Raw genomic sequence first — 21,567 nt, 5'->3', positions numbered from 1 at the left:
ACGCTCGAAACTATTTTATCAAATTAGATCATAATTTTTAAAGGCGATCCGATTATGTAAAATCTTGTTTAAAAGCTTATTCAGCAGAAATTTTCCGTAGTTTGTTATATAATAAGGCAATAAAAGTCATTACGAAAATATTATAGTTTTATTTTGCCATTCTGTCTAATTTTGTACGTTTTTATAATTAAAGCATCATTAACAATTCATGGAAGTTTCGAAAATATTTAATATAAAAAGATATGTATAAGGTTTAAAAATAAAGATTCAAGTAGAAGTAGAACAGAAAATAATATTTTGTAAATAAAAAAGTATAAATCTTATCTTAACCTATATATTATTTGACTACTTAACTATGTTACATACAGGACGGACATAGACATTTATTTAATTTTAAATGATCTTTTACATTACAATTGTAATAAAGCTAAGTTCTAACTAATTATAATTATATTAGTTCATACCAACTATACATTATTTACCAAGTATCGCATATTGAACTTGTCATAAATTGATTATATATTATATAAAATCGATATACTGAAAACACAATACATAAACAACATTTATTTATTAATTTGTTAATATCGTGGTAACAATGTAAATAATACGTAATAAAAATAAACTACCTTCAGTGATTTTGTTGCATATCATGTTACCGACAATAATGTCAATTATGAGATCGTGTTACATACACTAGTATATGCTAGTTTATAACAAAACTTTTTTAAAAGCATCTTGAAAGATAACATTAAATATAAATATCGTAATAGAAACAAGTCAATGTATAGTAAGTATGAATTATTTATGATACAAAATAGCAGTAAATGCAAGAGCACATATTAAGATTAAGGCCCCTATAGTACTAAAGATTAATTTTATTTGTCACAATTTTTTGAAGAATCATGTTCTAAAGTGTTAAATATATTTAAATTTATATATTAAGGCCACAATAGGAAGGTTGTAAAATAGTTTTAGTAACTCTTAAGGCAATAGTTTAATTTATGTAATATGGAATGTAAGTATTTAAAGCATCAGCAAAGCCGTTCTGGCATTTCATTATGTACCAATACATATAAAGTTAACATTTTTACAGAATACAATTATTTTCGAGTCTCTAATTGTCTATTATCACTACTTGTTCATATTGTTCCAGATTTATGAATCGTTTTTATATATTAGGAATTGTTATTAAATAAATCATATTAAGAACTAATATTAAGTGGAAATTTTAATATTTTCTTTTTGGTAATTTCATTATATCCTACATAGCGGTTTCTAATGGTTGACTATACGATCTGCTGTCTTCGGATATTGGATGACCTTGCGAGTTTTCGAAGTCGAAGTTAGTCTCTAATAACGTTTCGGATCGTGAGCGACTGTGGAGGTCAGGCGAATAAGGCAGATCAGGCGAATAAGGCAGATCAGGCGTATAAGGAGGATCAGGTGAGTTCCTGGAACTGGTGTCGAAAGAATAACCGGGAGGGCTGGGTAACCGATCGTCGAAGTATTGAGGTTCATCTGTAAAGCAAACAGTTTTAGTGTTATTAATGTCATCTAATTAATTATTTATTGTGTAGTGTAGTATATAAGCAGCTGACACATGGTATTGAGAGCAGTAATAAATTTATCTTCAAACCTTAAACATCTACTTTATTTACCTAGTCCCGTCCTTACATGGCGACCCTGCCATTTAAGGTTCGGTTTCGGGTTCTAACGAAGTGCAGTATAACAATATAATGTCGCTCTGTGTAATATTGGACATTCGTGTATTTAATTGTTCGAACGTTAGTAGCGTCATAATACAAAATGGGCAAAGAACAAAGTAAAGAACAAATTGTGGTTGCACAAAATGCCGCAGGAGGCGTGAATTCGGCCGACGTGGAGCTAATACACCAAAATCAGAAAGTGACAAATATAATTTTGGGTATTTTTTTTTTTTTTACTTTTAATTTTGGGGGCAAAGTTTGTCATATATAAATTATATAAACGCTGCCACATAAACTGGATGCGTCAGGAGATGGCCAGGAGCGCTTTCAGACGTTCGAGGCGTGGACCAGAGACTGGAGAAAGAAATCAGGAACGTGTCGTTTAGCCTGGAGACGCATCAATAGATGCTTATAAAAAAAAATAGGAGTGTAAAAGTGTGAAAAATATATAAAAGGAGAAGTGAAATAGTGTCATCAGCAAAGGTGTTATGGTATTATAGACAATAGATATATTCATATTTTATCATTATTTTTAAGTGTATATTTTTAAGCCGTTTCTTAAGATTTAAATGGATCATATATTAGATATAAAACATCAAATTGAAAATATAAAAATAAATTTAATTAAACTAAGTAAAGGGAAAAGAACTAAAAAGTTGTTAGAACAGAAATATTTAGAGGCAAAAAGTTTATATGACGAATATATAAAATATCGTGACGAGTTAAACTTTAATGCATCTAAAGGGTATATAAAAAAGGAAGAGATAAATTACTTATTAGTTGCTTGCGAAGAAATTGAATCGTTATATCAAAAAATTCAAACAACTTGTTTAGTTAGTGACCAAGATTTTAGCACCATGACTGACTTTGACATGAAAACTGCTACTTCTCTTCTACCTATTATGACAGGAGATGAAGAAGTTACTAAAAAATTAATAGATTGTATCGAATTCTATAGCCAAACCATTAGGAAAGAACATGAACAGTTACTTATTTCTTTTGTCCTTAAAACTCGTTTAACTAAAAATGCCAAATTACGTTTATTATCTAACTATGAATCTTCCACAGAACTTATTGCCGACATGAAAAATAATCTGTTGACTAAGCAGTCAGCCACGGCACTACAAATAGAAATGTTAAAATCTAGACAAGGTTCGCAGAGTATTGAGGAATTTGGTAAGAAACTTGAGGATTTATTTGTTGAATTGACTATTTCCCAAGCTAACGGTGACGATAACGCGTTTAAAATATTGAGACCCGTAAACGAAAAATTAGCAATACAGCGATTCACCGAAGGTTTAAAGAACAGTCGATTAAGCACTATTTTAGCGGCCCGCAACTACTCAGAGCTGAAAGATGTTATAAGAGCAGCCAAAGACGAGGAACTGTCGCGTCAAGGCTCTTTTACATCAGCTGAAACGATTTTCACGACTCAACATCGAGGTAAGTACCAACCATCTTATAGGGGGCATAGTAGAGGTCGAGTATTAAACAACGCACGCCAACATTACACGCCAAATCGTTCATTTAGGCCGATGCCGAATCAAACATCTAGTTTATACCACCGAGGAAACAATAGAGGATCCACAAGTAATTCTCCAGGACGCGGACATAATTTTGAACGTGCAGTATCGCGAGGTAGAAATAATAACGGAAGAAAACAGCATGGGTATCTTATGAATCAATCCCAAAACGATATACAGGTTACTACTTCGGAAAATAACCAAAACTTAGAGTTTTTTCGATCCTAACTTTATTCTAGCATGCAATACATATAATAATTTCGTAGAGTTTACAATATTAGGTACCAAATATAGAATGCTAGTTGACACGGGCGCCTCGATGTCAGTGATTAAATACGATGTAATAAGAGATAGGAATATTCCAATACATCCAAAACGCGTAGCCGTAAATGGTATTGGTGGCACCTCGTACACCGAGGGCTATGTTTACATACCGTTTACCTTATGTGGAATAGAATTCAAACATAAGTTTTATGTCTTAAAGAATTTGCCTTGTATTCAAGATGGTTTAATCGGACAAGAATTTTTAACTAATTATAATTGTGTAGTAAATTACGAAAATAATACATTTACTTTAAATAGCTTCGACAAACCAATTACGCTCTCCTTAGGTTTAGGAAAATTAGGTAAAAATACATTTATAAAGGTACCTCCGAGGTGTGAAAAGTTTTTTCAAGTTGATTCTTATTTGAATGAATCGTGTGTTATATTTCCCAGAGAATTGTGTGAAGGTGTATTTATCGCTGGAAGTATCTGTCAACCGAAAGAGGGAAAAATATTTATTCAAATTTTAAATACTCGCGAAACAGAAATTAATCTTAGTTATTTTAGGCCTGAAATTGATTTATTATCGAATTATAATATTTGTTCGTTTAACAAAGAAAATTTGGACGGAAAAAGAGTTCGGAAATTATTATCATTAATTAAATTGAATCATTTGAACAAAGAAGAAAGCATTAGTATACAAAGTATTTGTGCGAAATATGCTGACGTATTTTTCTTGCCAGGAGACAAGTTAGGTACGTGTAATCTTTACGAACAAAATATACAACTAAAAGCTAATACGAATCCGGTCTATACTAAACAATATAGATTACCGTTTTCTCAACGTGATGAAATAGAAAAACAAGTTCAAAAAATGTTGGCCAATGATATTATCGAACCCGCTAACAGCGAATGGTCTAGCCCAGTACTATTAGTACCTAAAAAATCAGAAGATAATAATAAAAGCTGGCGTTTAGTGATAGATTTTCGGAAATTAAATGATTGTATAATGCATGACAAATTTCCCCTTCCGAATATAAGTGATATATTAGACTCACTTTCAGGAGCTATTTATTTTTCTCAATTAGATTTAACACAAGCTTATTATCAAACGAAGCTAAATGCTGACAGTAGGAAATATACCGCATTCACAACACCGTCTGGCCAGTATCAAATGACCCGTATGCCTATGGGTTTGAAAACCAGTCCTGGTTCATTTTCACGCTTAATGACAGTAGCAATGTCGGGACTTAATTACGATAAATGTTTTGTATATTTGGATAATTTAATTTGTTTCGGAAGAAATTTAGATAGTCATAATAAAAATTTGTTAGATATTTTAACAAGGCTTAGAAAAGTTAATTTAAAATTAAATCCTGATAAGTGCGATTTTCTTCGAAAAGAAATTTTATACCTCGGACACGTGGTATCAGCGGACGGCATTAAACCAGATCCAGAAAAAATTAAGGCGTTAATTAATTATCCGGTTCCTAAAAACGTAGACGAGCTCAAACGATTTGTAGCCTTTGCGAACTATTATCGAAAGTTTATTCCGAATTTCGCCCAAATCTGTATTCCATTAAATGATTTATGTCGTAAAAATGTAATATTTAATTGGGATAAAAACTGTCAAAAAATCATTTAGTACTTTAAAAGAAATGTTAATGAGCCCTCCAATATTACAATATCCCATTTTCGATTATAATAACACATTTATACTACAGACAGACGCCTCAGGGTATGCAATAGGTTCGATTTTATGTAATGCTGATCGTAGACCAATAGCTTACGCCAGTCGTAGTTTAAATAAAGCTGAACGTAGGTATCCAACGATTGAGAAAGAGCTTTTAGCGATTGTTTGGTCTGTTAAATATTTTAGACCGTATCTCTATGGACGAAAGTTCATTATAGAAACAGATCATAGACCCTTAATATTTTTATACAATATGACAGATCCTTCCAGTAGATTGTTAAAATTTCGGCTAATACTTGAAGAGTATGATTTTAAGGTTACTTATGTAAAAGGGTGTGATAATGTAGCTGCAGATGCATTGTCACGCATAGAAATTAGTAGTGAAGAATTAAAGGCGATGAATGATCATATTTTGTCAGTACTTACAAGGGCACAAAAGAAGAAGCTTGATGAAAAACCTTGTAATTCTACTTCGGTTTCTAATATTTCTTCTGACGATTGGACTGATCACCCAAGAGTTGTAGAGATGTTAAAACTACCGAAGTATTACACGGAGTTGGTATTTGTGAATGAAGAAGAATGGAGAAAGTTTAAAAAATGCGTATCATTAGAGCGTGGTGATTATGCATACTCGTCGTCAAATCGTACAATTTTTGTGAAACTGTTTACCCAATCCCAGTGTACACGAGCTGTCTCTGTGAGGGAAATGGAATCATTTTGTATCGATTTAAAAATAAATACGTTATATGTAATAAAAGATGAGAATAATTTTCAAATAATTAAAGAGCTAGCTCAGGTTATTAATAAAATGCGTAAGTGGTCCGGACCCCGTTTATGCGTAATTATTAAAGGAGTTACAAAAATTATAGACGACGATACGAAAAGAGTTATATTAAACGATTATCATATCCTGCCCACTAGCGGACACGCAGGAATAAGACGTATGTTAAATAACATTCGTAAAAAATATTTTTGGCCAGGATTAGAGCATGATGTTAAGCTTTTTGTAAAAAAATGTAGTAAATGTCAACGTTATAAATATTTAAATACCATAAAAGAACCTATGACCATAACGGACTGTGGAAATTCAGCTTTTGATAAGATTTACTTAGATTTGGTAGGTCCATTGACAAGAGATAATAATTATAATTACATTTCAACGCTCCAATGCGACCTCACCAAATATGTCGAGGCATATCCGATAACAGGTAAGGATGCGCGCACAGTAGCTACAACTCTAGTAAATAATTTTATACTTAGATATGGCATCCCTCGGCAGATCGTGACCGATAGAGGAACTGAATTTATAAATTCTACAATGGAAGAGGTTTGTAAAATTTTAAATATAAGTCAATAACAGTCTACAGCCTTCCACCATCAGACCTTAGGATCACTTGAAAATAGTCATAAACATTTAACATTTTATTTAAGAATGCAAGTTAACAGTCATAGTCAGGAATGGAGTTCATGGATTCCTTACTGGTGTTTTTCGTATAACACTTCTGTACACTCGAGTACAAAATTTACTCCATACGAATTAGTGTTTGGCAAACAATGTAACTTACCAAGTAATCTTAGGTCGACAATAGATCCAATTTACAATTTTGATGATTATGCAATAGAACTAAAATACCGGTTACAAAAGTCACAAAATGATGCTAAAACAAACCTCATAAATTGTAAAATTTTTAAGAAAAATAAAATATGATAGAAGTATAAACCCAGTGGAGTATAAACAAGGAGACTTAGTATTGGTTAAAAATGAAAATATTAGCAAACTTGATCCATTATATTTAGGTCCATATACAGTTGTTAAAGATTTATCACCGAATGTTGTAATTTTAGTCAATGGTAAAGAAAAAACTGTTCATAAAAATAGGACAAGACTTTATGTTGAATGATCATTAAACATATTGTTTATTAAGACTTGTGATTATGACTGTACCTATTATGATATTTGATATTAAATTTCAACACTGCATTATTATACCTTTGTTAACATATTTGTTTTATTTTGTTTAATTATTATTATATTCAATTTTATTTTACTTTTTCATATTGTATTTTGATTAAAAAAAAATGTTAATGTATCCAACATTTTTTTTTTGTTTGGTAGGGCATGTAGTGTAGTATATAAGCAGCTGACACATGGTATTGAGAGCAGTAATAAATTTATCTTCAAACCTTAAACATCTACTTTATTTACCTAGTCCCGTCCTTACAATTGGTTGATAAAGAAATAAGTTTACCTGGAATATTTCGCTGACCAAACGTAGTGGTAGGCATAGCTCCAGGTTGTGGCTGCTCTGGTATCTTCGACCTTAACTCCATCAAAAAGGACAGTTTTGGTTGCCCACCATGATTAGGGGCTCCATATGGGCCGTACATTTTGCCCTCTTTTTCCAGCTCACGTTTCATAAACAGCGGGTCATCAGACTTGTCTATGCCCCGTAAAGGTAGTGTGTCCGAGGTAAAATACTGCGTTTCACTTTGAGGAGATATTGTGTCATCGTCCTGGGGGGATTGGAGACCTCCTGGATGGTGAATAATAGGTAACTCTTCAGTCGCTATCGTATTCATAGATGGCGCTCCACTAGCACCCGAATTTTCTCGATATCCCTCATTCTTATAAGCAATATCAAAAGGTCTATTGTTATTCTGTGGGACGCTATACTCTGGCGAGGCGGGTTTTCTGTTAAATGTACTGTGTTTTAATTGGATTATGTTATTAGGATTGTGAGCTTCGTAGATATCGAAACTTTGAGTGTCTTCGATTGATGAATTAAATTGACTTTTTTCCATTGATTCCATTGATGTAGTCGAAGCCAACATCTTACGGTAATCTGATCCTTTGGTGAGAGTGTCCGTAGATCGGGTACTCTGTAAGGATAATTAGGTACATTTATAAAGATAACATTTACATTTTTTATTCGTTTAAATATAATTTAAACGGTATTCGGAAATGACAAACATCGCATTATAAATTACCATCTGCGTCGTCATCTTTCTCCTGTAAGGCGTGTCAGGAAAACCGCCATTTATACTACCAATGGACCGCACGGAGTGCAAGGACTGTCGTATCGAGTTTCTTCTCTCTAATCGTTGAATATGCCTGAAAAATATGAATATATATAATTAAACTTAGAGGTGTTCGTGTGTGAACGAAGTACCACGGTATGCGGGTGCGCACCTGTGCTTGGACTTGCGGTGCCAGCACAGCAGCGCCAGCACGACCAGCAGCGCGCCCAGCACCAGCGCCGCCACGCTCGCCAGCGACACCGCGTCGCCGCGCCACGACATCGGGTCGATGGACACCTTGGGGTCTGCGGCACCGACCTCGTTATTACACCTCTGACTGATCACTTACTAAAACTGGTGTTACACTTAAATACGCAGAGTGCTCGGTTCGACTTAACTAATTTCGGCCGACTCACCCATTTCACAAATGAACGCATTTTTCTGTTGACAGTCGGTGATCTCGACGGCGGTGAACGCGAAGGACGTGCACTGGCTGACGTAGTCTATGTGGTTGACCCACACCCTGTCGCCGTACTGGTACCACTGGTTCTGGCGGTGGATGAACTCGTACAGCGCCTCGTAGTTCCCGCCGACGTACGGCATGGACGCGTTGTCGGACTGTAACAGACGCGGGCGTTAGTGGCGGGGAGGGGGGGGCGACCGGAGAGCGACCGGAGAGCGACCGGAGAGCGACCGGAGAGCGACCGGAGAGCGCCACTCACGAGGCAGAAGGCGCGCGCGGCGGCGTAGGTCATGGGCGCGCCCACGTACATGTAGCACGTGTCGCCCAGCGCCGCCCAGCCGGCCGGGCACTTGCCGCCCGCCAGCACCGAGCGGTTGTTCATGTGGAACGGCCTGCGGGCGAGGACGGAACTGTCACACTGACTCCATGACATCTGTATTCGCTCGTATAGTCGATATAAGTCTTGTTTATTCATGAATTTTTGACATAAGTAATATTGGCGCCGTCACCTGTAGTCCACTTCCAGTAGGAGCGGGTTGTCGGCCTGGTCGCGGATGCGGCCCGCCACCGCGAGGGTCTCGTTGTAGCTCCAGTAGTTGTGTTTGGCGTCGATGCGCGTGCGCCACAGATCGAGTGCGCTACAATATTTATGTAAATATTAACGTATCGATTACCCATACAATGGATGCGTCTTAAAATTTATCGTTTAACAGAAATTCGAAAAGGAAGATACAAAAGTCGATTCAATAAATGTTTGGCGTCTTTTAACTTTTGTTAAAGCTACATTTATCTATTATATGAACTTTTTGTTGATATTCAAACATTTTTTATTATCTTTTGCCTTAATTAATCCAATTGTTAAACTGACTTTAAATAAAATAAATATTACAGGACTCCTAAGGTTCTGTCTACTTGTTCCTCACCTTCATAAATAACAACAAATGTGAAACAGTTGTTTTGTTAGAAAATAAGAAAAATATACAGTATAGGTAGTATCTTATCTGCGTTGTACCAAATATTGTAATAATGATTCTATATAATGACTACACAATGCTTAACGAGATTTCATTAACTAATTATCTTATAACGATTATTAATTAACGTTCGAGTGTTCTGTAAAGTTCAACACTACACTCGGCCACTAATAAATTATTAATAATCAATATCCTCATTAACTTATGAGTTTTATTAGATCATTTTGAATTATTTGTCGTCACAAATCGTCATAAAATGAAGTAATTTATTGGTCTACATGTAATGTCTTATCATGTTATTCTATATAATAATACATTTCAAAGCAACTCACCTTATTATAGTCGGATTATAATCAATAAAGCTACGAGTCCAGCAGCCATGCAACAAAAACATGCAAGTCATATAATTGTTATATTAATTTACATATTAATACATAATTTCACCTATCTATTATATTTAATGATTATATATTAATTATAATCCTTATACAATAACTTGTAACAATAAAATTATCATATACGCGTATACAATGCCCTCTCCCTTGAAGATTTTAATTAATTCGATTTAACAAAACGAACGAAACTCACATGGATCTATTGATGGTTATCATTTCGTAATCGTTGTCGGGATTGAAAAATATATTGTCAACGTAGTGCTGACCAGCAGTACCCGCCACCACCGTCGCGCGACCGTCGGGGTCCAGGGCGTAGTTTCTGAAAACGGGACAACGAATTATTAAGAAAGTTAGCTCTAACATATTGCATCAAATACACGATAACAAATAAATAAAGCGAGAAAGCGACGTATTCACGTCACGGGACTGACGCGCCCGTGTAGGACAAAAGTCCCTAAAGTAAATAAGAAAAAAAGAAGTCACTTGTAGAATCCGTTGTGCGACGTGGTCTGGTAGATGGGCAGGCGCACGCTGTGGAAGCCCGACACCTGCAGGATGCGGCGCCCGCGGTTGGCGTGCACGTAGTTGTGCGAGAAGTTGGACACCACCTGGCGCAGCTCGATGACGTCACGGTAGCGCGCGCGGTTGCGCGTGAGGTAGTTCCGGTACAGCGTCACCTCCTGGTACGGGGACGACTGCCGCCCTGCGGGTGCACAACGCGCTCGTCATCTCTCCGTGTTGCCCCAGTACGTCTCTACACTTATACAAGCTTCGTCCTCCGATAAATAGACGCAACGAGTTCCCCACGTTGTGACTATTATTGACATTGGTCGAAAGAGGGGTTACCTTCGATTTGGAGACACGGCAGGTCGTGATTGGCGAGGAACAAATTATTATGGATCCATCCCCGGAGCGACGTTGCCGAGCTTCTTGAATCCGCTCGTACCAGTAGGCCACCGACGTTGTCTTGTATTAGATTGTTCTGAAAAATTGTATAAAAAGCCATTACCGATTGATTTTGTTTGCAATTTCATTTGATAATAAGCATAACGGCCGAGCCAAGAATAGCCAATAATCCAAGCCAACTAACCCTGAACACTAAAGTTTGTGTATTCTGAACATCGACTTTGACGGCGGCTTGGCACGTGGTGAAGTTTCCGTACAGCTTGAGGCAGTTGTGAGTGATCTCGTTCCGGATGATCGCCACCAGGGGGTTCACTTCCCCGACGGATTGGTACGTGATGGCGCCGTCGCGGTTGTTGGTGAATTCACTGCTTGATATGTTATGTTGAACGTCGCGATCTGAAAAGACAATCAATATTATAATAAGAAAACGGACTCTCGATTTCAATCGTACAGTTCAACAATTAAATAAGAATAACGGTAAGTATATGTTGCACTTACTAAATCCTATAGCAGATATAGGTAGCGTGACGATTTCAGCAATGAATCCGTGAACAGACGCGGCGCCATTAGCGAACAGCTTGACGCTTAAGCTAGCTCCGCTGCTTCTAAATAGTTTCTTCTCCTCGGGCGATCCGTTTTCCAAGTAACCGATTTGGGGTGCAGTTATGTTGTAAATGTCTCCATCGTAGAGTGTCAGCGAATCGCGCTTCCCGTAGTTGAGAGTGTGGTTAAATAAATTAAATTGTAATAACCGAAATCCGAAAGGTTTTACTCTAAACATACTTTTAAATATTTTTACACAATTGACAGGATTGTTATCGTATTTGTAGTACAGAATGACTCTTTCTTCCACAGTAATAACTTTCGTGCTGTCGCAAATGTCTATCAGTGAAAATAAATGGTATGGGAGATTGAGGTCCTTCAATGGCGTGAAGCTAGATTCTTCAGATTCTCTCCCCTCTCCATTTAAGGATATAGCACTGACTCCTTCCCCTAAAGTATCACTTATTGAGTTAAACATAATGTTTATTGTATCTGTTGGAGAAATCAAATTGATACCGTGGTGAGCACATTTGCTTATGTTCACATTTTCAATACCTGGATTCTTTATAATACTTTGAATAGCGGGAGACTTTTCGTTATGTAATATTCCAGCGCCAACAATTTGCATGTGCTGCAACCTACTCTCAACTTTTTTTAATGTCTCATGAGTATGATGATCATGAATTCTATGTTCATACATGGAATACTCAAATTCTGGATTAGTAAATCGAATTCCACCCCAATATTCAAGATTTTCATCCAGATTCCTTGACCCACAGTGAATGAATACGAATTCTGAATTCCACTTACAATCATGTCTGTGACCATATAATTGGCCATTCAAACGAATGGGACAGTCCTCGTACCGGTCTTCGGTTCCTACACATTGTAATGGTTCAGGCCAAGACCAAATGCGAGAAAGAGAATTGCTGTGGTATTCTACTCGTCTGTCATGGGCAAAAAATACGTTTATCGGGTCAAAACCTAAAGCGCGGCAAACTACTTGCGCGTTTCTCTCTGTGAAACGATTGTCGCACATCGGCACCCACTGTAATGTTGTCTTGTTATAATATTCTAAAAATCCTTCATTGGTTCTTTCATTGTTATTGTCATTGATCGAACAGTTTCTACCAGTGCACAGTCTAATCGAATTTAGCAATGTCATGGCCTCCAGTTGTCGCTTATGTTTGCGGTGACCAGGCGAATATTGTCCAATATCTCTCTTCTCAATTCTGTTAACTTCCACTTCAGACGTGTATAGAATAGGTTTCATGATAATAGGTAATTGACTATGACCGATGGCATTAAGTATACCCATAACAAGTATACCCACATTTGGAGCAAATTCCATGACAACTCCGGGATTTATCGTGAGTGTTACATCTGGCATGACGGTAATATCAGCTCTTACAACGTAAGGTGTGGCGCGAGCGTCTAATGTAAGATCTGATGTCAGACGCCCTCCGAGTTCATTAAGATCAACCACGTTTTCAGGGCTGAATGTTATGGAGACACTTGCATCAAAGTTATCTTCAAGTAAGTAAGGTAAGTATGTGGCAACAGCGTGATTATTCCAATCGTCGAAATCAAATATTTGTTTCCTAATTTCCTTTTCATCAGAACTCCCCCACCAGTTTTCTGTAACATCCAGTAGATTATTTATTTTCGCAGTTTTGATACCAGCTAGTAAAGTATATTGAATGGCATTATTCCCAAAAAGGTTTCGGCTAACTTTAACTTTCTGAATTCCTTTAAATCCTATGACATAAGTGGGATCTAAGCTTCTTACAAGAGCACCACGATTTACTTGCGCCATAAATTTATTATTCTTAACTTGATTATAGACAAATACGGCGTAAACGAATCCCATGATTTCACTTTGACTATCCATATGGAATTGCACCATGTACTGCCCGTTGTTTCTTTCTATTAAGTTTCCATCTATCTTCATTTTCTTTTCCATACCTCGGATGGATATCAATCCGATTTTGCAAATGTTATCACTAAATACGTTTTTCGTAATGTTTACTTCAGCAAAATGCCCGTCGACGACAAATGCAAAGTTTTGGTTATTACGCCAAGTATTATTATGTAGATAAATAGAATGCGTAAAGTTTTCATTGTACTGCCAAACATAAGGTAATCCTATATCGAATCCTCCATATTTGTTTCTCTCTATTGTATTATCTTGAAGCACGTAATGATACAAATTGTTGGAACTTCTCAAGTCTCTCGCAAAATGAAATATACCTTTACCGTTATCCGTAATTAAACTATTATTTACCATAATAGTAATTTCCGTTATGTTGCTCTCATGAATATCCCAAAACGGTGTGTTAATATAGATCGCCTCTTCTATGTTGTGTGCTATTTCGCAATTGATCAACTTAATAGTTTCGTTCGCTTTGCGAAGGAAGTGCTCACCAATTTCGTTTAGATAACGATTATAATAGAGTGCTTTAATTCCTTTCGTGTTTCCCTTTATTTTTGTATTTGAAACCTGTAGAGTTGGAACTGGTCCTTTAACAATTCTATTCCTGATATTTTGCACCGGTGCTACAATTGTACTAATTACTAATACTACGCCCCCTAAAGCTCTGGTACCGCTTTCATATTTCAATACAACGCCAAATGTATTACTCGTCGTTGGAAATGTAGATAGGTCGCGATCGAGACACCATACTGTGCTAGCTTCGTTAATATTTTGTGAATCATAGATGCATATACTTTCTGTTGAAAAGTTATGTATTGGATTTAAAAGTTGAAGTCCAAGTACATAACCAGGATTGCATCTAATATTGTAAGTTTTCACAATATTTTCGTTGTTATTCTTTGTAAAAACTATATGTCTAGTTTCTCCATTGACTAAGGATATATCTGTCTCGTACTCAGGCACCATTATAGGATGATAGTTTGACTCATTCATGTCAAAAATGGGATCGAGATTAAACCACCCAGATATTTCTCTCTGTTGCGGACCAGTTATATGTGGATTGTGAGAAATTCCAGCAATTTCATTGTTTTCTATAACAGAACTATAAACCTTTAAGCCCAACTGCTTGAAACTAATGCCGCTACCTTTATTATTACTAAATTCGGAATTTCTGACTGTGTTAATGGCGTCAGACCCGTATAAATCAGAGTATAAAATTCCTAAGCCATCATGGTAATTGTTAACGATCTTGACACTTTCCAGACTATGTCGAGCGAAATCAATCTGAAGCGCAGGTTTGAACGAGTTTGAGGAATAATCAAGAAGTCCAGCCCTTTCAATGCTTACATACTGTAAGTCAGCTCTTTCAGCGATGACACTGAATCTCACCCCGGCCCAACTTGTTTCATAACATCTAATTCCAACGTCATTTTCGTGTGTACAAGAATTTTCAAAACTTTCTAATGTTTCAGCCTTACATTTAGTTATATCATTATCAAATTCTGTGCATTCTACATTCGAGAGAACAATATCTTCAGATATTCCAGCACTGGGAATTTCATTAGGTTCCAAAAACCAATCGTCTGGATTTAAAGCTAAGCCAAGTTGATTGCATACCAATGCGGCATTTACAATATTCCAACGGTAATTACATATTGTTCCCCATTTATTATCTATTCGAACCTGTAACCTTCCTTCGTGTGGTGTTCTGCCACCTAAAAGTCTTATTGGCACGATTGGCTCTTGGTAGCCTGGCGTAGTCGGTTCTAACTCTGTATCTGTTTCATACACACTATCATTTGTCATGGTAACTTCTTCCTTCAAGGTGAAAGTTATATCATTTGGCCGTTTTCCTTTTGCTTCTATTTTCCCAGCAATCATCATTCCCATTGCAGGTGGGAATTTCAATGTTACTCCAGACTGCAGAATAAGTCTGCCTCCAGGACGAATATTGATATCTTTATCCACATCGTATTCCCCTTGTCTCAATATTTCAATTCCTTCTACTTCGCCTCCAACGACGGAAGATCCAGGTACATTAAACTGCGGCACGTAGAGTGAGTTATAGTTTATTTGGGTGGCACCAGGGTTACTACTATGCAATAAATAGGGCATATAGATAATTTTAGCTAAATTATATCTATCTTTTCTATGAAACAATCTCTTATAAACTTTTTCTTCTTCTCCAAATCCGAGCCAGTTATATGTACAATTAAGAATTTTACTTTGGTCTTCGACGTGTGAACCAATTTCATACTGTGCCTCGGGATTATTTATTATATTCCTAAAAACGTCGATGTTACTGGACGCCAAAACTATAGTTGCAGCAACCCTACTTCTAGGAGTAAGTCGTGATGATAAACCTTCCAATGGTTCAAATGGTTCTCTTGCTTTATTTTCGCGAAGATAATTCCTTGTAAACAATATATACTGAAGATCGCTATACGGCGATAGTCCAAGATTTACCACAAATGGTCCTCTATTGCCGTAGAAATAATTATGTTGTATATCGAATCTAGCCGGTAGTATTTCGAATTCTTCCAGATATTTTCCTTCGATCCTATTAAGGATAGCAATGGCTCCAAATTCACCGTGTTCGAAATAATTGTACTCTATTCTTCCAATTACATTAAGTGCAGGTTGCATTTTTAAAGGTACTCGTTGATTTTGATAAAATCTGTTGTGTCCTATTTGTAAGTTGAGCAATTTGATTGGATCGTTAAATCTCCAGCATGTGTTTATTTCAATAGTGCTCTCAACGCTAGAATTAAACCAATTTCCCGTTACGTTCACCCAACTATCACCACAAAAGTTTCCGTGAAGGATGCCCACATCTAAATTCTTAAATATTTCTGAATACTCTACGACGGTGGTTTGGTTTATTGGTATGTATTCAGTCTCCTGCGTATTGTTCAACCAAACTGCTATACCGTACCCTTGGTTAGAACTTATGATACTTCTTGAGATGTTGCGATTACCTCCTGTTACAGTAATGTTAATGCCATCACCTTGGTTGAAAGAGATTCTGCTTTCCGTTACATTTACGTCTCCTGCACCATTCACAACTTGAAGCCCGGCTACATGATTATTATTGGATATAGATGTTCTGTGGATGTGAATTTGTGACCGAAGATTTTCGATAACAACACCTCTGCCATTGTTGTCGGAAATAACCGTGTCCGTTACATTCAAATCATAAGTTTTACTGATTCCAGACATTAATCTCAAGAACCCCACAATATCAGTTCGTGTATTGGCGCGGAATCTTACATACATTCTGTTTCTCGTGGATGTCACACTTTGTGGTCGAGTGTGGTTTCTTATATTAAATTGTAATAATAGTTTATCATTTGCCGTTAAGCCGTCGTATATGAATATTTCTCCGGTATCGTTTTTATTGGTCAATAGCTTTATAAAGCTAAGTGTAAGGACATGGTCAGGTCTTGTATAAAATTTTTGATTGCAATCTCGTTCCATATTGGAATATTTCGATTGCTCTATGGACATTTGAATGGGAAATGTCTGACTAGGTGTAGATGCGAGTGTACACAGATCGAATATTTCGCTGCGATCGAACTTCTCATCTATATTCATTTCGTGCACCACGTATTTGACCCCGTCACCACCGTTGTCGTGAATAAGGCAATTCTCGATCTTCGTCATACCGTACGTAGAATTAACATACACACCGTAGCCTCTATTATTTTGTATTGTGCAGTTGTTTATTATGATTGGAGCGTCGGGTGATGTCACGTTTATAGCGTTAAAGGCAGAATTCGATATTTCTATATCTTCCATTAAAGGGGGGACTCCTATTATGTCTAAAGTGCTAGTTGCGTTATTATCTCTTCCCAAACCTGCATTTTTAATAGTTATATGTTCCAGTCTTGACATCGATGTTGGGACGTAAAGTGTATTAGCAGCTGTAAGTATCCTCTCATACACAGCGTTTTCGAATCTTATACCCCTCCAATGAACACCCGAATTCCTTAACTCATTGTCGTCGTGATGAGGTTGGCACTGGATACCGAGGTCAGGGTGGTAGTCACATACGCCTGAACCCAGTTGTCGAGAATTCCAGTCACACTGGAAGAGGTCGTATTCCGTGCCTTTACACTTGGGTTCCTCGAGTAACAGTCGTGCCCGCCTGCCCGGTTGTCGATCCATCCAATTGTAAAACGTTCCGCCCATGAAGCCTAATTGCCTGCATGCCGTTTCCATGTCGTTGATGGTCCAACTGAAATGTAATATGAATTGTTAATTGGATATAGCGTCTAAACAGTATTCAATGTTCAGAATTATAACAACAGAAATTAAATTTGAGGGACTAATTGCTAATATAAGAAAAATATATTTATCTTACTTTCTCGAGTTCGTGCAAACGGATCTCCATTGTCCTCTATGTAAGACCTGAACTCTGCCTGCTAAAATCGAAGGTCCGTCGACCAGACGTATGTCTGGAAATGGTTTGGATTGTTTTTGAGGTTCTTCCGTACTCGTAAATGTTATACCCCGGCCGGACTCTCCCTGAAAAAAAAAATAAGTTTTTAATACTTATGTATATGGTAACGTAAATATAATATGGTATTGTAAATGTCTGATTAAAGAAAAATATCCGAAATTAATTTGGTCTGATATAAGTACTATATTTATATTCAAACACACAACCCAAAAAACAATCTACATCACTACAAAGCGTGCAGCTCAACTTCATTAAAATCTAAGCTAAAGTATCTATAATTAATAATGATCGTTCATAAATTGTCCACAATCAAGTATTGCTACAACAATGGATACAACATTCGGTAAAATATTATTGCCTTAACGCGTTTTGTTTTAACTTTAATGATATCTTCCTATCGCCATTGTTAAGCTATTTCTGTTAACAATATTATGTTTTGCAAACTATCGTTTATGAACGGAACGTATCCGTTTCGCACGTCCGCCCATTCGCGATACGAATCGCCCCCGCTTTACATCACCCGATTGAACGAATTTAGGTCTTGCAACGCGACTGTAGCAACGTTAAATATTTTTAATGTTATAATAGTATTTAATAGTCTTAAAAAATACACACTGTGTTATAACCTAAATAACATATATTAACATTAACAAAGTAAAAAATATTTATTTATACATAAAAATTCTGTTGTATATGGTTTTTATCCTCTAGCAAGCAATTATGTTATTAGGCATAGTTGAATAAATCTTATAAAAGGAATGTAACTCAGCTACAGCGTGATTGTGTCCAGTGCAAGTGCTTTTGTAATGTCGACTTTATTTATAAAACCTTTAAGCAATATTATGCACACAAATATTTCGACATACGCATCAGCCACCAGGGGTCAGTCGTTCGTGACGGTATGAATGGGAATTGTGAAAAGGCAGGAAGCCATACACGTGAAGTGCAAGGGCGCATGGATACGTGGGCTGCGCGTGCGCAGACATCAGATATATGACATCACAATTAAGCTTTTAGTTTTGTACATTTATAAAACTTAAACTCGTTTTATCACAAATTCAAAGATACTGTCCAGTCACTTCGTTTCCTCCATAAGATGTGTTTGTCCCATAATTATATTTAAAAAATATTTTTAAACCGATAAATCGTTGAAAATATCGTTCGTAGTTACATTCAGTAAGTGCACTGGTGAGACTAGACGCTTAAGCGTCTTAGTCAATACCATTCTAATCGAAAATTTATAAATTTGCTTGGATATTTTACGAATAAATTGTTTTTACACAGCTTTATTGGTGGGTCTGCGAGGCGTGGGAGGTTGAGTGACGCAATTTGTTTAAAAAGGATACGACAATTCGTCTGGAAATAACCGTGTGCGAAACGTATCATTATTCAATTATTTATTTATTGCATTTAATCAATCAATAATTCAACAAAAAAAAAAAACATTCCTTAAAAACCCACAAATGCACTATAAGATAAACTGCAGTATTCTAGTTACCATTATTTTAATTCCTACACTGCCGAGCACGAGATATATTATTATATACATCAGTTAAGATTCTCGTCTTCTAACACACGTGAATGGTCTCACGGCTACAACGCGTATTGTTTTATTATTATTGCCTGGTCTGGTTATAGGTTTTCTAGCGATAATAATATTAGTAGAAGTAGTATACTCGAAACGAGGCACTAAAAAGTTCGATAAACGAAGTCAAAGAGTGTTCGCGTGTCCTACAAATTACGTCACAAGATATTTATTACAATGAAATAAATCCGCTATGATTGTTAAAGTTAAACCGGGAGATAAATATAATAAATAAAATAAGAGTTTTACATCGTTTTTATGCATCGATATGCACATTCCGTATTTCTATTTTTCTAAAGATTGTAACTTAGCTCCTTAAATTCGACGAAGAATCAGAAACGTTGTATAATTATTTTGTATACGCTACGATGTTATTTGAAAGAGAAAGTTTCGTGTTTGTGAGGATTATAACTAATATAAACGAAGTTGTATGGGTTTTCAGAATTTCAACTTTCTCGGATGAGTCATACAATTATTGATGCTAGCTTGCATCATTAATACCATTTTATTATTCTGACAACTCAATAGTAACTAAATCGTTGAAGTAATAATAAAGTTACGTTGTAATTCGTAGAACTAATTTTTAACTATACAATACTATAACGGCTCTATGCACGTTCCCCTCGAGTAAGCTCAACCACAGAAAACATTCATGGACATCATTTTGTCATTAGCGTAATTTTTGAGGCAGGTCGGTAGCCGTTAAGTTATCGCGGCCGATATTGTGTAGGGTTATCAAAATCATATACTTTATGTAAAATACTTTACTAATTTTAATACTTATAGCGTCGTCTAAGAACGAATATGTCGAATATAATCTTCATGGTAATATAATACAGTCTAATGTTATAAACGAGGAAAGTAAAGGTGCCTCTAGTTGTTAACTTATCCCGAATAAATTACTGGACAAATATAAATTTGACAAACAGGTAGTACGTGATCTGAATAAGCATTTTATGAGATAATACTAACTAAGTAAACTGAACTAGTTAATAGTAATGGTTTACTGTCGTTACTTATGAAATGCCTATAAAATTGAAAATTATTATCTCATTATCTTTAAATTAAGATACGGAAGATGCATTATTATTATTAAATATTAATAGTTAAAACTGATTCTTGGCCATGGCGTTTGGCAACCCTACGTGCCATGTAGAAACGACTGGAATGGGCTGAGGACAACGCAAGGACGTATCAGAGAGTTTGTGATGAGTCAGGCAGTTCAATGTTTCTAATACTAGTTTTCATATGAATATTGCGTTACATTCCTAGCACTTTTCGAGATTGTTTTCTGATATAAAGTTGCGTCTCGCCATAAACAAAATAAGCTACTTTTTTATGAATAGATGCTGATGACAAATGTTTCTGTAATTGCCTTAAGTTGACAACTATAAATATGTTAATGTTTTGTAATTGTTGAATTTTTTTTATGTAAGTGTGGCCAAACGAACTTACCTGATGCAAAATGACTACCACCGCCAATGGACATCTGCAACAAACGAGGGTTTGCAGGTGCGTTGCCGACTTTTAAACTTTATTAATTACAAACAAATTGCTGTTTACTTCAAGTTTTAATTATTATTTATTGTGTCAACTCTTTGGTGGTATGATCATATTTTGCCAATTATTCTACCACCAAATAAAACATAGGATCGGTAGCGCATTGACGGTGTAAAGTGGCTTATACTTCTTGCTATTATTTGGAACCTATTTGTATGTAATAATTTAATAAGTTACAAAAGCATTTCCCTCTCTAGAACAAAACGTCTATTCGCACCACCTGCGAAGCATCAAGCATGTAATGGTCGACGGATCCCAAGTCGTTTAGACTTCCGGCAAACAATACGATCCTCGTGGTAACTGGCATGTCGCATAGAATAATAAATGAGCGTTGTTGAAAAGAACATGCTCACTCAGTCACTTCACTTTGCTAATATCTAAGCTGTATTGAGGATTTGTTACAAATGATATAAACAAAAATAGCTTCTATAATTTTGCAATACGATTTCCTATAAATACTATATTTCTATTTAAAAAATCTGTACCAAACATAAAAAGGCCAATCCCAATTAAATAGTTCATTACTTGCATACTCACTT

At 36.1% G+C, this 21,567-nt stretch overlaps 1 protein-coding gene across 3 annotated transcripts in view; it reads right to left on the bottom strand.

Moving 5' to 3' along the window:
• Window positions 1-1,205: 1,205 nt before the first annotated feature.
• Window positions 1,206-21,567, bottom strand: part of LOC126771218 (protein bark beetle) — a 34,457-nt gene continuing 14,095 nt past the window's right edge. The window contains exons 2-15 of one of the 3 annotated variants that reach the window (XM_050490974.1): window positions 17,785-17,948; window positions 11,444-17,658; window positions 11,130-11,341; window positions 10,886-11,021; window positions 10,523-10,742; window positions 10,233-10,358; window positions 9,977-10,006; window positions 9,180-9,308; window positions 8,930-9,062; window positions 8,624-8,825; window positions 8,380-8,512; window positions 8,178-8,301; window positions 7,439-8,069; window positions 1,206-1,521 (exon numbers count right to left, since the gene is read on the bottom strand). In XM_050490974.1, the coding sequence (XP_050346931.1) occupies window positions 1,265-1,521; window positions 7,439-8,069; window positions 8,178-8,301; window positions 8,380-8,512; window positions 8,624-8,825; window positions 8,930-9,062; window positions 9,180-9,308; window positions 9,977-10,006; window positions 10,233-10,358; window positions 10,523-10,742; window positions 10,886-11,021; window positions 11,130-11,341; window positions 11,444-17,658; window positions 17,785-17,948 (8,712 nt within the window). In that variant the 3' untranslated portion in view covers window positions 1,206-1,264. Of the gene's footprint in view, window positions 1,522-7,438; window positions 8,070-8,177; window positions 8,302-8,379; window positions 8,513-8,623; window positions 8,826-8,929; window positions 9,063-9,179; window positions 9,309-9,976; window positions 10,007-10,232; window positions 10,359-10,522; window positions 10,743-10,885; window positions 11,022-11,129; window positions 11,342-11,443; window positions 17,659-17,784; window positions 17,949-21,567 lie in introns of those variants that run through there. The other 2 variants (XM_050490975.1, XR_007669521.1) reach the window with 2 other exon arrangements.

This window comes from Nymphalis io, chromosome 10 (assembly GCF_905147045.1).
Source record: "Nymphalis io chromosome 10, ilAglIoxx1.1, whole genome shotgun sequence".
Lineage (NCBI taxonomy): Eukaryota > Metazoa > Arthropoda > Insecta > Lepidoptera > Nymphalidae > Nymphalis > Nymphalis io.
Note: the sequence above shows the minus strand (reverse complement) of the source record. Positions and strands in the feature narration are given on the sequence as shown.